This window comes from Saccostrea echinata, unplaced genomic scaffold, assembly GCF_033153115.1.
Source record: "Saccostrea echinata isolate AGI-Se365-2 ecotype Australia unplaced genomic scaffold, CSIRO_AGI_Sech_v1 ptg000008l, whole genome shotgun sequence".
In the NCBI taxonomy this organism is placed as follows: domain Eukaryota; kingdom Metazoa; phylum Mollusca; class Bivalvia; order Ostreida; family Ostreidae; genus Saccostrea; species Saccostrea echinata.
In genome coordinates, this window is record NW_026889757.1 from 1872567 (window position 1) to 1888723 (window position 16157).

Consider the following 16157-nt stretch of genomic DNA (forward strand, 5'->3'; position numbering starts at 1 on the left):
AGAAGATAATATAATTCAAGGATTTTTAAAATATATCTTTGCTATGTTGACTGTAAATTAACTTCATCAGAGCAAGTGGGGTATGTTGATAATTGCAATCAAAACACGGATATATCCTCAGGGTGTGTGTATAACACATTAGTGCTGAAGCCTTTAGTTCAGAGTGACATGGTTTAAGACAAATCCACAGTATACATATCAATATTTCAGATTAGAATCTTTAATATTTATCCCATAAAACATATTACATGTTTGAAGAATTGTAATATGAATTAAATATTGACTATAATAGATAACATTGACAGTATACATCTGATGTGAAATAATTATTTTTATATATAAATCTCATCAAAATTCATATTCAAGCTTATATCTTTATTATAAACATGATTGAAAAACTCAACAAATATCATTTGGATTTTTTATTTGTGTATTCCCCTTTACCGATAATATAAACATGTGTTGTTGTTTACAAGTCAACCAGAGTTACCGTTCTTGTGTAGGTCGTCTGAGAGAAGAAATAGTTCCCCATACCGAGCTTGAAAAATACACTTTAAAACTTCTTTTTATAATTTTTTTTGTATACGTTATATATACATGGCATGTTTAATCAGAATATCACATCAGTTTTGCTGTATATAGCCCATACTTTTGTAGGTCTTCCCTAGGTCTTCCGTAGGTCTTCAATTACCTGTAGGTCTTCAATTAGGCAGGCCGTAAACTCTCGGATATCTCGCGAGATTGCATACTCGGTTATTTCCGTAAATACGGAAACAGCCGATTCATTTGCCCTCGTTGCGTACGATATCATTCAACTCAAACACATAAATATTCAACTAATACCAATGCGAACAGAAAACCTGTTGAGAGATTAACTATTTTAAAATTTTTGATTCATTACATAAATAATTTAGATAAATAAATGCTCTCGATCTTTTATTCACTTTATTTAGTTTTAAAAAAAAATGAAAAGAAGAAATAGTGTAACTCAGGAAAATTTTTAGCCAAAACCACCTTGCTATGAAATATAATGCTAGTGTACAAATACTTGAATCATAATTACAGTGTATATACTATTTGCTATCTTGTATCCTTTGCAGTGTGGAGCGGATAGTTGAAAAAATAGACAGTTCACTTGGTGAGACAATCTCCACATTTGGAAGAATATGTTCCTTGTCTTGTGCCTGAATAGGAAATATCGTTGGCCATTCAAGTTTCGGCCATTTTCAAATGACCGCCATGATTTTCAAAATGCGTTATTTCTTATATATATTGCATATTTAGCATTTTCATTTTTTGTCAAACATTTTATATAAAGAATGAATCTTCATAACACTGCTTTTTAAATGCAGAATTTTACCTTTTCAAATCAGAACATTGTTATATTATAGCTAAAGTCTTCAAGCATAGTCTGTATAGATACTCATAAAAGATTTTTTTTGGGAAAGAGACTTTCAGTATATACATTATATCGATTAAATAAAATCGTATACTTCACTGTAAAATCCCGGTTTTGCCATTACAGCTATGGGTTTATTCCCCGAACGTCTACTGGCTAAAACAACTATTTAATTATCACACTCAATTAAGAGGCCCTCTAAGGGGTCCGGTAGAGTTTACCTGTGTTACCTTGATTGAAAAAAGTAGCCAAAATAAAATAATTTAATATTTACTGATAAAACTGTGAACTAAAGCACAGACTTATTGATTAAATACTTGCTATAATTGAAGGCACTAAACAATTAAATACTTTTTCATGTACATGTAATAAATAATTTATTATAAATTATTTTCAAGCATAACTTTTTTTAACCTAACACTTTGCACTTAATTGAAGCATCACTTACACCACATTTTAACATTTTAAGCTTTGTTTAATCTATATTAAACATGGAGAACTTTTTTTCACGTCGCATTTACAGGTCCATAAAACGAAAAGGGGGGGAGGGGGTATTTTTCTGAGCAAAGACTTTTCCCTTAGTATAGTCTATTCCAATGGATCTATTATGTAAATTTTCATTTAGATGTTGCCCCCTCTTACACTCTGTTGCTGTAAGGTCGAGCGCTGGCGAATATTCCAGCACTTGAAAAAAAATCTACAAACAGAGAAAGTCCACCCCTCCCCACACACGAACACACAAAATAGGATTTTCAAAGTTTTTTTTTAATTGTTTAAATTTTACTTGATAGATTTCTCTGGGAGTTTGCCCCTTCTCCCAATGTTTAAACCATTGCTACCTCTTTGTTTGGAAGCAATATCTAAAGTTGGGGGGGGGGGATAAATTCAAAATGATTTTTTTTTTCAAATATAATCGTATCTTACTGTTCTTGATAGATTTTGGGCTTCTTTTTCCATGTTTTGTTTGTTGTATCCGGTCTCTTAAGCCTGTTATGCGAGATAAAAATGGAAGGTTCCTCTGCAAAGTCTAGGTCGTATGTTATTTAACCGAAGGGGACTGAATTCCTCTTGCACTTTAGTGAAACTTGTAGGTTTTTGTTACCCAGCTGACAACTTTCAAGAATATTGTTGGTAATTAGTAGTAACCTTGTTTAATACTCCTGTTCTACAACAAATGGTTCAATAAATGATTCTATCAGTCAAAGTTACTTTATGAATTATTTGTACTCTTGATTTCGTACAGTGTCTTTTTCATGTTTTCAATCTTAACAGGGATTCCATAAATTCTTAGTAGTTCCCCTGATACTCTCTGTTTTGATGAAATCGCTTTTTCGAAATCGTTGAGGTTGCTGTAAAGTAATTATTGCCATTCTACAATCTGCTTAATGCTCTATAAGAAAGCTTTTGTGTGCCAATTCTGATCAATCTAATCTGATTCCTTCTTCTCTTATAATACTTTGTCTATTGTCTCTTTCAATCTATTCCAAATAACACAGTTTAGAATCTTAAGCAGGCAGCAGATATTGCTTGGTACAAAAAACAATATAAGGCTTCTCCACTTTTTGCAGAGAATAAGATCTCCCTTCTTTGGTTTATGATTATTATACAATCAGTCTCCTCTTCCACTATTTAGGAATTCTCTCTGCATGTTTTTCATAGTTTGTAAATGTTCAACCAAGCCTCTTTCTTTACTCCTCACTAAGATATTAACAGAAGTGAAGGAGAAACTTCAAGATTACTGTACAATAATATATTCGAGAAGTGGTGTAAATCAGATGTGGATACTTAAAAATTCCAAGGAACTTTTGGAAAATTTGAAATCACAAGATTTTACCAAAATCAACAGCTTAAAAACTTACGACTTTTCAACTTTATACACAACCATTCCCCTCGATAAATTAAAGTCCAGGCTTTTCGATATCATTGACAGCTGCTTTTTCAATAAAAATGGAACTCGTAAATTTACTTACCTTGTCATTGGACATTTGCAAAATTGTTTTGTTAAAAAACATTCTGATTGTACACACAAGTACTCTGAAGTTGACATTAAAAAGATACTTGAGTTTCTGATTGACAATATCTATGTGGTTTTTGGAGACCAGGTCTTCCAACAATCTATTGGAATTCCCATGGGTACCAATTGCGCCCCGTTATTATCAGACCTTTTTTTTTGTATTCATATGAAGCAGAATTTGTCCAAAATCTTATACGTGAAAAAAAAGAAAACACTTGCTGTGGCCTTCAACTCGACATTTAGATATATCGACGACGTATTGTCAATTAACAATGGTTATTTCCATTCTTATGTCGATACGATATATCCCGGTGAGCTTGAGATAAAAGATACCACAGAGTCTGACACATCTGTTTCATATTTGGATATTTTACTTGAAAAAGACGTTAATGGTAATCTAACAACAAAGCTTAATGATAAACGTGATGACTTTAACTTTTCAATCGTCAACTTCCCTTACTTATGTAGCAATATACCTTCATCATCTGCATACGGGGTTTATATCTCCCAGTTGATTCGATACGCAAGAACATGCTCTACGTATGTACAATTTCTAAAACGAGGTAAATTATTGACAAACAAGTTGATGAAACAATAATATCAGCTGTCTCGTTTAAAGTCATCATTTCGTAAGTTCTATGGTCGATACAATGACCTTGTCAGCAAATACAATTTATCATTGAGTCAAATGCTGACTGACGTTTTTCATACTAATTGTTAGGCCATTATTTACAAACTGAATTATAGTCGACGGATTATACCGTTATTTTTCCGATCATGACAAGAACACATGGCGGATGTGACCGGTCCGCAGGGGATGCTTACTCCTCCATGGCACCTGATCCCACTTCTGATGTTTTGGAGGTCCGTGTTTGCTCTGTTCCTTTTTTCTAATGTTTAATGGACTTTTAAGCTTGAATACTGTCCGTTATCTCCATATATTTTGTTTAACAGTCTATACATATATTCCTCTTTTTCTTGTCATATAGTCCTCAATGCCTCAGTTAGTATTTTGTTGATTCCCCCTTATTTCCATATTGAAAAAAATTAACACTAGTAGCTGTTGTCACTTCCTTCTAGATTCTTCCAGCTATTTTTGCATCCAGATCTCCCCCAAAGTAAATTGTATTGGTGCTGTAGAGTTTAGTCTATTTAGTACTTCACTGATGTGTTTGTTTCATCTATTTAATTTTTTCTATAGATCTAGATTTACAAACATTTTTTTACCGGGTTTGCTACACTAGATCGTCTCTTTTTCAGAGTTTTTGTGATATTAGGGGATTTTATATATCTTCAAATCTCATCTATGGGCTGCCAGCTCATCTTTCTTAGCAAGCTCATTTATAAAGTCTCTTGTCCTTGCCTGCAGTTATGATCGACTTCTTTGTCTAGCTCCTGGTATTTAGTATAGAACTAACGTCTTTGCAATCTTGTTTCTGCATCCTTGAATTTCTTTTTTCCTAAGCTTCCTGCCAAATGTTTTAGTAACACCAATTCTTTCCTTTAATTTAATAACTTTTTTTTTTTTGTTTTTTGTTTTTTTTTGTTAGGATTTCAATACTTTTTAGCTCACCTGAGCCGAAGGCGAAGTCATAATTAGAATATTGATAAGAAAGCATCATGAGGTAGTGTAAATTCAAGTTTGCCCCCCCCCCCCCTTGTTCAATACTGAACTGATTTCTGCTTCTTCCTAGCCAGTGTGCTCAGGTGCGCAATATGGCCCATGGGCCTCTTGTTTGGAAAATGCCTTTGTCTGCATCCCATTCATTTATATAGGTCTTCTGTGGTATCTAGACTTTGAATTCGATTTTAAAGTGGGATTGGAAATTTTTATTTGATTCGTGTCTTTCTATTTTTCATCATTTTACATAACTGAGGTTCGCGCTTTTCACCTCTGACTTATCATTAAATGATCATTCTGGTTTTCATAAAACTTTCTTGTGACCCCCATTTTCTTTCTAAATATTCTTGAGGAAATATGGAGCCTCCGACAACAATAGCATTTATTTCACAAAATTCAGTCAGAAGTTCTTTTGCATTCACGTCCCCAGATGCATCCTGCAGATACACCATTACCATTGTCTTCTCTCTGATTTTACTTTCTTGACAATCTTTGCATTCATGCCACACAAAAAGTTGTCGTCTTACAATTTCTTCTCACAATCTTAGTGCACGCAACTCTTGACTGAATTACAATATAGAAACAATAGACATGTATTGCGAAATTGAATTGCTTTATGAAACGTTATTCAGCTTTTGTTTTACAATGTGTTGTTTAAGATGTCTTTAACAAAGCTTAGTTATAACCAAAATATATCACAAAACGGCCAAAGTAAGGTAAGTATTACAATCGACCGTTTGTAAGACCAAGAAGTGTAAAAATGTCGCCATTTTGTTTTAGCGGCAACCATCTTGAAAATGGCGGAAATTGCGATGGCCAACGATTTTAGAAACAGTATTATCTGACAGATAATTGTGCCAAATTTCATGCTTGACTCCACTAATAAAATATTTGGGTGAAATTTTGCTCTAAGCCGCTACACATATATCAATACGCACATGTATATGTCGTAAAAATATATTTAATCCAATAAACCTTAATTTAATAATTATTGCTCTGCTAAGAAAAAGTGATGTACACAAAAATTTCGGATCCTCTAGCAAAATTACTGTAAAATAATAAAAGGTGTCTTCAATTAAATTATTACACTGAAGTCAAAAATTAAATAAATATTTGCGTACAATAATTTCACATTGTTAAGCTCAACAATTGAATAGATGCGCACATCAATGCAGTCGACAAGAACAATACTTAGTTATATTGCTCTTGATGCAAGCTGCATTGAAAATCATTTATGGCTTTCATCAATTTAATTAATGTGCGCATCAATATGAATTATTTGTGCCGAAATCTGGCTAATTTGCTTTGCATGGGTTTCAGGCATGTTCCTTTGATACTTCTCTCCTGTAACATGTGCTTCTGTAATGGTGATGGTTTGTATCCATAATCTCTATGGTTTAGCATTTTCTTCATATCAGGCTCTGAACTTAGAGCTAATTAAAGAATAGTCTCTGCTAGATTTTCCTCAACATTTCTTTAAATTTTTATTCTCGAGCTTTCTTAAAAGAGTATATTGAATTGAACGTATTTTATTGATAAAGTCAAAAGAATGAGACATAAATTCTCTTACTAGTCTTCTCTTTAATTATACAAAAATATATATTTGCTTATAAGTAAAGATATTTGGTCTGTAAATATCCATGGCCAAAATGTTGCAGCCCCGAATTTTATGAAAAAGTAAGAGATCTTTTCTCAGAATGTGATAATGATTACTATATTTTATGTGGTGATTTTCATCTTTATGTTTTAAACACATCAATTGATACACAAAATTATATGAATGTAAACAATCCAAATGCAAGAGAAAAACATATGGAAATAATGGATCATTTACAGATGGTAGATTATTACAGAATTTTAAATCCTAATAAATAAAAGGTATACACTTGAAGGAGAAGAAAAAAATCATCTAAAGCAGGACGCCTTGATTATATTCTTATTTGAAAAATTAAACTTAGTTGAAAAATTTACTATTTGGATGTAGGTCAGACCATTTAACAGTTGTTTTAGAAGTGAAATTTAATTTTTTTTTTTTTTTTTTTTTTTTTTTTTTTTTTGAAAGAGGGAATTTATCAATAGTCTATTATTAGATAAAACGTTTATCATCGAGGTTAAAGAAACCATGCAAAAAAGATGTGCGAAGAAAATATTTGCAGGGTGAGGACAATGATGTTCTTCAATACCCTGAAAATATTTATGATAGTATGTTTCTTGAGTTCCTTTGATGGAAATTAGTGGGATTACAATTTCTTGTTCCTCCTACAAAAAAGTGGGAGAGAGAAAGTTTTGAAAGAAGAAATAGAAAGTTTAGAAAATAATAATGATATTTGAAGTGGACCTGTTAGAACAGAAGAAGTCAGCTCTTGAAAATATAAGAAAGGAAAAACTACATGGACATGTTTTAAGATCTAGAGCAAGATGGGTTGGAGGAAGGAGAAAAACCCACAAAATACTTTTGCAATCTAAAAAACGATTTTTTTAATATACAAACGTAGTATAACTCTATAACAAAAGTTAATAACAAAAGCATTTTCATAAGATTGGTACAAAAATCGTGTTAAAACTATTGGCGATTTTTTTTCTTTTAGATGAAAGGGACTCTTTTCTCACTCAAAAAATAAAAACAAACAAACAAACAAACACTTTTTAACAAAGATTTACTATTTCTACTGTATGTATTATGCAACATAACCGTGCTGTTTGTTCAATTTCAAAGTACATAAAGAATATTTCAATAGATAAATTTTCTGTGAAAAGAACGTATGGACTTTTTTACCTGTTTATTTCCAAAACATATTGTTATGAAAAATGTACAAAATATTTTTAAAATTGTTTAAATACAAAGTAAACAGTTTTAAAATTTTTATTTAGGTGGAATGTGGAGTTATCTTCATATTGTATCAATGAAATTTTTGTGTAAAAGTTTTTTTTAAGTTTGTTTCAAAACAAAAAAGGACTCTGCAATTTAGTGTTAAAATATAGAATTTTACATAGGATTCTACCCGTTGACTCTTATTTGAAAAAAATAAGATTAAAAATTCGGACTTGTACTGTTTGTAAACAAGAAGTATTTCTAAACTATTCAACATGTTTTCATTGGTTGTGAAAAAGATACATCTTTGTGGACTAACCTCAGTTTACAAAGCAATTAACAAAAGGGTTGGTTTTAATGTTAAAAATATTATTTTAGGCGAACTATACCGATGACATACAACAAAGTTTAAAAAAAAAATACAATATTATATATAAAACAGTATATCTTTTCACATGTTTAATGCAAGATAAATTTCATCTTTTGGGGCTATTAAGTCATATTAAATTGAAATATAATATCGAAAAATGTATAGTTATGAAAATTTTTCACATAGACAAATTTGAAAAAGAGTGGTATTTCATCTTGTTTGTCATACAGTTTAGTTATTAGTAGGCCATTAACGTTAATAGTCAGTAAAACATCTAAGTATGAAACAGATGTAGTTTTGTTTTTTTTAATTTTCACTTTACTTGGAAATATTAAGTTACATGTAACATATGAATAAAAGAAAATGTAATAAAAAAAACAAAAGGTTGTTTATGTATCGAAATGTTGAATTAGAAACCACAGCAAGAGTTTTCCTCCACTCGAGTAGAGATATTTGAAAAAAAAGCGCCAATCAAAAATCCAACAGCTAGATTGTTGGAAGTCCTGGTCTCAAAAAAACTACATAGATATTGTCAATGAAAAATTCCTTTCACCTTTTTAGTTCCATTTTTATTGAAGAAGCAGTTTTCTATAATGTCAACAAGCCTGGTATTTATTTCTTAAAGAATTGTTGTATAAAGCGTTGTAATGTCAAATCTTTTAATGCTATTGATTTTCGAAAATTTTTGTGATTTTAAATTTTCCTTTATTAAGTTTTTGAGAATCACATTTGATTTACACCACTTGTTGAATATATTGTGGTGCACAGTTTGGTGGCAAATTTACAATTTCCAATTTATTTATTTTTGTTTTTATTTATTTATTTATTTATTTATTTTTTTTTTTTTTTTTTTGAAGTTTTAGAATCCAATATATAAGTAGGTGTGGTAAATACAATTCACTTCCATTGACTGGAATATTAAAAGTAAACTGACACGTGATTCTGAAGAATTTCATTCTCTGGAAGGGAACGGTAAGCATAAGTTGGATTACCTAATGTGAAAATAAAGCTAAGTTCTTTGTAAGGCAGTTGTAATAACCTACCATACAAGAAAAGACTACTAGTATATTGTTACAAGCTTTGTCAGCTGAAACGATAACAGCTTTCTAATTCCTTCAATGCATTTGGTCACCTTCAAAATAATGTTGGTTTGCCCACTCTCGACTCAGGATAAAAAAGTTGGGTCGGTATGAAAGTGGGAAGATGTTTTTCCTCAGAAATTTTCAGCATTAATGCTAAATTTTTAAAATCTGTTTAAACTGAAGGTATAAATACAATAAAAGTAGTTGTTGACGGCATCAGAAAATTCCGGAAAGAATTAAAAAAACATATCCTGGACGTTAAAAAAGCTTTTGAGTAGGGTCATTTTTAGCCAGTCAGTCAGGAGAGGGCAAACAAACAATTTTTTTTAAAAAGATGGCCGTATTATTAATTTGTTTTTGGCTGTATATGCCTGGCCCTTCAAAATTGTAGACCCCCCCCCAAAAAAAAAAATTGTGCCTTTAATAAATGGTGACAAGAAGCAAAACAATTCACTTGACATAGAAACTTTGGATTTTGCAGGTTATCGTTTTAAAAAATCTGAAAAAAGCAAAGGGGTCGTTTCTGGGTTTAGATTTTATTAAACAAAGACTCGTGCTATTGAATTTAAAACTTTCAGTTGCATTTTTGATACATACATAAGGCTTTGTAACAATGATCTGATGAAAGCTACGGCGTGCGTACTATTAACCATTTTAATCTACAGTAAAGTAACAAGGGTCAAATTTACAAAAATCGTGGTCATGCTGATATTGAAATGGCCCTTGAAATGTCGGATAATTTCTTCTTTGCAACATAAGTTAGAATGTTCGATAATTTACAGAAGATGATATCTATTTTTTTTCCATCTCATCAAGGAGCACCTGAATTTTGCACTAGAAAATTTCGAGTATCTTTTCTTATGTTTAATGCAGGTGTTTTACATCTTTTTTTCAAATTGGGGAAGAGGAGAAAAAAATATTTTTTTATAAGGTAAGTGGACAGAAAAATGTACTTGACTAGCAAAAAAATAAAATTTCCGGAAAGACTTTGACATAAAAAATGTAAAAGTGTCCCCTCACAAAAACCTGTAAAATGAGGGGGGGGGGGGTGTCCATACTTCAACAGGAAGTAAAGGTTGGGGTGGACCGATCTTTTATCGAATCTTCCATTACAGATTTACGGTTATCAAGATTAACAATAGGCTATTTTCGGAAAAAAACGAGGGGCCAATGACAATAAACTGGAGTACAGGTCTGAGTTTGCAGCCTATTTGTGATGTCCCAATATCCATGAGTGAAATTTTCTGGAAGGGAGTGGGACGTACATGAAACAAGTAAAAAAACAATAAGTCGAATATATACTACTTGCTCGTTTATTTTTATATGAAGCTTTGACCATCCCCTGTACACTGTAACTCGGAGGACTACTTTTCGAACAGGTATTTACTTTATAAACTCTTATACTGCATTCGATGCGTGCACATCTCTCTCTCTCTCTCTCTCTCTCTCTCTCTCTCTCTCTCTCTCTCAAATAAGAAAGATTATAAAAGTTTAACACAGATAAAGATCGAAGAAAGAAATATACATTGTTCAGACATAGGATCAGGATTTACCATCTCCTGGATAGACATAAAAATGATATGAATCAATCGCTTTCAATTCTATACAAATAAAAATATCTGGAAGTCGTACGGAAATGTATGGATATCTTAATAATGATAAAAATATATTATCTAAATTGTTGCTTTCAGAGTCGCTGTACTTTGGAGAGCATTTTTCCAAAACATATTTGTACTTAACACATAAATAATGGTGTACGGATGTACAGTTCAAATATAATCATAAAGCATCAAGAAATGGCATCGTTCCTCCTTCAACCTAGTTTTGCACTGCCACAGAGGAAGAAGAAACATTATATTGTAAGAAATAGTGCCACCAGCATGGTAACCATTAAAGACAAGGCTGACTTTAGATCCGCCCCTCCGCTTTGTGGGCATACAGAATCTGGAACCGGGTCAGCAGAGTTACTGTCACGCAAAACGGTAAGTGGACAGAAAAATGTACTTGACTAGCAAAAAAATAAAATTTCCGGGAAGACTAAAACTTAAAAAATATAAAAGTCCACTCACAAAAACTTGTAAAATGGGGGGGGGGGGGTGTTCCATACTTCAATAGGAAGTAAAGGTTGGGGTGGACCGATCTTTTATCGAATCTTCCATTACAGATTAACGGTTATCAAGATTAACAATAGGCTATTTTCGGAAAAAAACGAGGGGCCAATGACAATAAACTGGAGTACAGGTCTGAGTTTGCAGCCTATTTGTGATGTCCCAATATCCATGAGTGAAATTTTCTGGAAGGGAGTGGGACGTACATGAAACAAGTAAAAAACAATAAGTCGAATATATACTACTTGCTCGTTTATTTTTATATGAAGCTTTGACCATCCCCTATACACTGTAACCCGGAGGACTACTTTTCGAACAAGTATTTACTTTATAAACTCTTATACAGCATTCGATGCGTGCACATTATTCTCTCTCTCTCTCTCTCTCTCTCTCTCTCTCTCTCAAATAAGAAAGATTATAAAAGTTTAACACAGATAAAGATCGAAGAAAGAAATATACATTGTTCAGCCATAGGATCAGGATTTACCATCTCCTGGATAGACATAAAAATGATGTAAATCAATCGCTTTCAATTCTATACATATAAAAATATCTGGAAATCGTACGGAAATGTATGGAATTTAATAATGATAAAATTATATTATATAGATTGTTGCTTTCAGAGTCGCTGTACTTTGGAGAGCATTTTTCCAAAACATATTTGTACTTAACACATAAATAATGGTGTACGGATGTACAGTTTAAAGATAATCATGAAGCATCAAGAAATGGCATCGTTCCTCCTTTAAGCTAGTTGTGCACTGCCACAAAGGAAGAAGAAACATTATATTGTAAGAAATAGTGCCACCAGCATGGTAACCATTAAAGACAAGGCTGACTTTAGATCCGCGCCTCCGCTCTGTGGGCATACAGAATCTGGAACCGGGTCAGCAGAGTTACTGTCACGCAAAACAGGAGACTGAATTCCAACCCAGTATGTGTTAAAGCTTTGTACTACTGTAGCACTGAAAAAGGGAAAAAGACGATCAAAAATTGACGCTCATGTTTGAACGATGTACACTGAACATGAATGACTTATGAGTTTTAAAATCTATTTTGTGGTCTTAAGCTTACCGAAAGTATACATGGCCCAGGCTTGCTGCAGGAGTCCAGTAAAACATTGCCTGGGTTTTGTCATTCCTATTGGTATGTGTAACAGCACTCTAGAAATTAAGAAATATAAAACAATATAAATGAAACGAGTAAAAACAACTAAACCATCTAAGTACAACTTTGTGTCATAGGCAAAAATCGCACATATATATATATGTATATATATATATATATATGGAAACTGGAGTCATAGAATACTTGTGCTTAAGGTATGTCCAGTGTACAATTTTATAAAAGGCATGTCAAACAATAGAAATACCGTGTTTTAAAAGAAAGCGTATATAGGTGTGGTACGTATTTTTTTTCAACATGGTATTTCTTGCCTGAAAGTTTTAGGTTCTTTATTGAAGCAACTTTTATGTCCAGTGTACAATTTTATAAAAGGCATGTCAAACTATAGAAATACTAGTACCGTGTTTAGAAAAAAGCGTATATAGGTGTGGTACGTATTTTCTTTTCAACATGGTATTTCTTGCCTGAAAGTTTTAGGTTCCTTATTGAAGCAGCTTTATTGTATTCAAAGTAGATTCAATTTTATAAATTTATTTTACCTTTAGCAATGAGGGAGAGAAGCCCCTATGGTTTATATCAAATAGGTCAATTGATATGATAGAAAGTACAATAAACATATCCGGTAAAAATGACTAAAGGTAACATCACCGGGAAAGTAACTCATTGAAGAATTACAGGACACCGTTTCATATCCCGGGATATTATGAATAATACTGATTTGTCACTCTGATTCAGTCATTTAAGTGTTTGGATATTCGAAATGTATGTTTGAAGTGAAGTTCAATTTATTTTTATCGAATATTAAGAGTATGGAAGCTTTGCTTCGTCTCGAAAACGAGAAAACAATCTAAATGTGCTTGATTTAGCAATTACTTAAACAAAGATGTACGTGTATCCTTCAGAGGATGATAAAATCATTATGATTACACTGTATACGATCACCATATACTACTTGTAAAATCTATGAATAGTCGACATTATCAAAACTGTTCCATACTGAGCAAAGAATAGAAATATATTTACATCTACTGAATATTATCTCCTTTATTTCTTCTGAAAACCACGGTGATCTATCAATACCTTAAAGCCGCTAAGCAAGCCACCTATATAGATTTGTTGAACAGTGGCTCTTCCATCAATGAATGGTACATTTGTGACGTACATATCAAAAATACAATATTTAACGTACTTTAACATACTTATATGATTATTTGATAGATATAAATATAAACAATAAAATATCTTTCTTTGTTAACCAATTTATTGTTTAAAGAAACAGATTTGTCAGGGTTTAAGAATCTATGGAGCATAAATAATCTTACTTACCTTAAACTTATACAACTCATATGAGTTACTATGCATTTATAAAAAAAATATCCCTTTGTGCAATGCATATAAAATATCATATATATATATATATATATAAATATATATATATATATATATATATATATATATATATATATATATATATATATATATGTATATATATATACCGTACTCTAAGCAAATATTTTGTTTAATGTTTTAAGACTGGGTGGTCAACAAATTACCCAACGGATACACTTAAAAATATGATTTTTTTCCAGCCATAAACTATTTGTAAAGACAATACCACATGTTGATTCAAGCTATATTTCATGCAATTTCTTATAATTTTAATTTTTTTACACAGAGCTATTTGGCCTACACCGAAGTCCACTTTGCAAATACACAGATATAGTGCAGTGTTTCAAAGTTGTGGACCATGGAAGTCTAAATATCTGCAGTTTTGCATGACCGAAAATCGATTTTGCATCATTGAATTTTTATCAATACCGAAAATATAACCATGGAGGACTTTTTCAGTTAATTTTTGAAACAGTGTATTTCATGCATATCCGAAAAACTAATTTTAGTACCTCTCCCATTAACTAAGTTGTATTGCTGCCCCGTCTCAACACATAGGTGCGAAAGAAGGATAATTTTAACTAATTCAGTAGAAGAATTAGCACTAAATTTCGAAAGATAAATTTTTGCAGTCGTTTTAAAACTAGATTAAAACACTTATAATCTTCAACATACACAATGGATACCTGTATTTCTTACTTTGTTACCGATTTTGATAATGTAATCTTAATCAACTTTCGGAAATAAAAAGAGAGAAATAAATATATCTCACATGGGAAAAGGACAAAGAAGATTAACTATTGAGAACCAACCAAAAAGCCGAGACATCTGTAAAAATTGCAGATTAATGTAAAATATCATAACCTCGCTATGATGGCGATGATGACGACGATGTTGAAAAAATACTTACATTTGCTACACCATTACAGGCAAGAGTCTGGAAGTTTGATTCATTGGCCATCAGAGAAAATGTCGGGAAAGTAACTGTCGAGCAGTTAGCAGGACGAGCTTGGACCAGCACTCCTCTGAAAGTCCCGCCAGATACCGTTACTTTGAAAATAAAATATCAATCACTAAATTAATTTTTAAATATATATAGGAGTATCCCAATATATCTAGGCACGTAGGAAGGGGACGGGGGTGCCCCAATAATTTTGCAAAATACATTTATATACATTTAATTAGAAAATAAAGCTATATTACAAGTATATTATACCGGGGATAGTCTGTCCCCTTAATCACTTGACCAGTACATAATATACAGTAAAAAAAAATACCGTTAACTTCCATGTACTTTCTTTTAATTGTTTTACTTTTCACAGAATCCCCCCCCCCCCCCATACACACACAGGGAGAAAAATTTCTTCCTACGGGCCTGATATCTTCATGTATGACATCATTTGGGGGAAATAAGCAAACAATGTCCAAAAGTTTAAGGGGGAAAATGAATTTTAAAAAATTATGTACACACCTGTGATGCGGTTACCAGCTGTGTAACTCTGAGCGTTCATGGTCACTCGGTATGGTGAGGGCCCCGTTTGCACGGCAGCACCATGACCAGGAGTCATAGTTTCACAAGCGCCTACACGAGCCCCATTCGGGTATCCATAGACAACAACAACGAAGAAGCTCAGGCAAAGAATCACCGACTGCATTCTAGGCGATAATGTGACAAATATGTTGATAATAGAATATCATTATCGTATACACTACAAAGTATTGTCTGTATTATGTCTTTAATATCAACTCGATATAATGGTTTATAAGTTTAATTTGCTGTGTTTCATTCCATTATTAAATAACTCAATTTAATACAATACAATTTAGATAAATATAAAACGGTAAAAATATTTTATCTTTTATTAAAGTTTTAAATAAAACACACAAATTTTAATGGGTTTTTTATGTTACATTAGAAGATAATTTAGAAAATTTAACAGCTATTTTTTTTAATCTTTGCGTCTTACATTACCGACTAGAAAATAAAACAAAGTATTTAATTACATAATTTTTATTTTATTTGCAAGTAAGATATTACAAAATTACCTTATAGTACTAAACATCTTTACCCTTCAAGGATAGACTGGAAAATGACAACTTCTGCAAATTTCAAAGTTTATATGTAAAGTAGGTATATCCTAAGCTTCTTTTAGTGTACATGTACTTTGTGACGTTGGTCATGCGTAAAGGACAGATCACTTACGCCTAACATAAAATCAAATGCATCAGGCATCAAT

The 16157-nt window shown here is 32.0% G+C and overlaps 1 protein-coding gene across 1 annotated transcript; it reads right to left on the reverse strand.

The window, feature by feature from the left end:
• Positions 1 to 10608: 10608 nt before the first annotated feature.
• Positions 10609 to 15998, reverse strand: LOC133181234 (putative defense protein). The gene is made up of 5 exons (XM_061315770.1): positions 15967 to 15998; positions 15392 to 15576; positions 14831 to 14970; positions 12481 to 12569; positions 10609 to 12371 (listed from the first exon to the last, which is right to left on the reverse strand). Exons 1-5 carry the CDS (start codon positions 15981 to 15983, stop codon positions 12191 to 12193), a joined length of 612 nt encoding a protein of 203 aa, XP_061171754.1. The 5' UTR covers positions 15984 to 15998; the 3' UTR covers positions 10609 to 12190.
• Between the last annotated feature and the right edge of the window lie 159 nt (positions 15999 to 16157).

What these genes read in the sequence shown, in the direction of transcription:
- LOC133181234 (XM_061315770.1), bottom strand. An exon ending in AGCTGGTAACCGCATCACAG is followed by an intron (nt 14,971 to 15,391) that starts GTGTGTACATAA and finishes TTATTTTCAAAG; the next exon opens with TAACGGTATCTGGCGGGACT. An exon ending in CCTGTAATGGTGTAGCAAAT is followed by an intron (nt 12,570 to 14,830) that starts GTAAGTATTTTT and finishes CTTAATTTCTAG; the next exon opens with AGTGCTGTTACACATACCAA.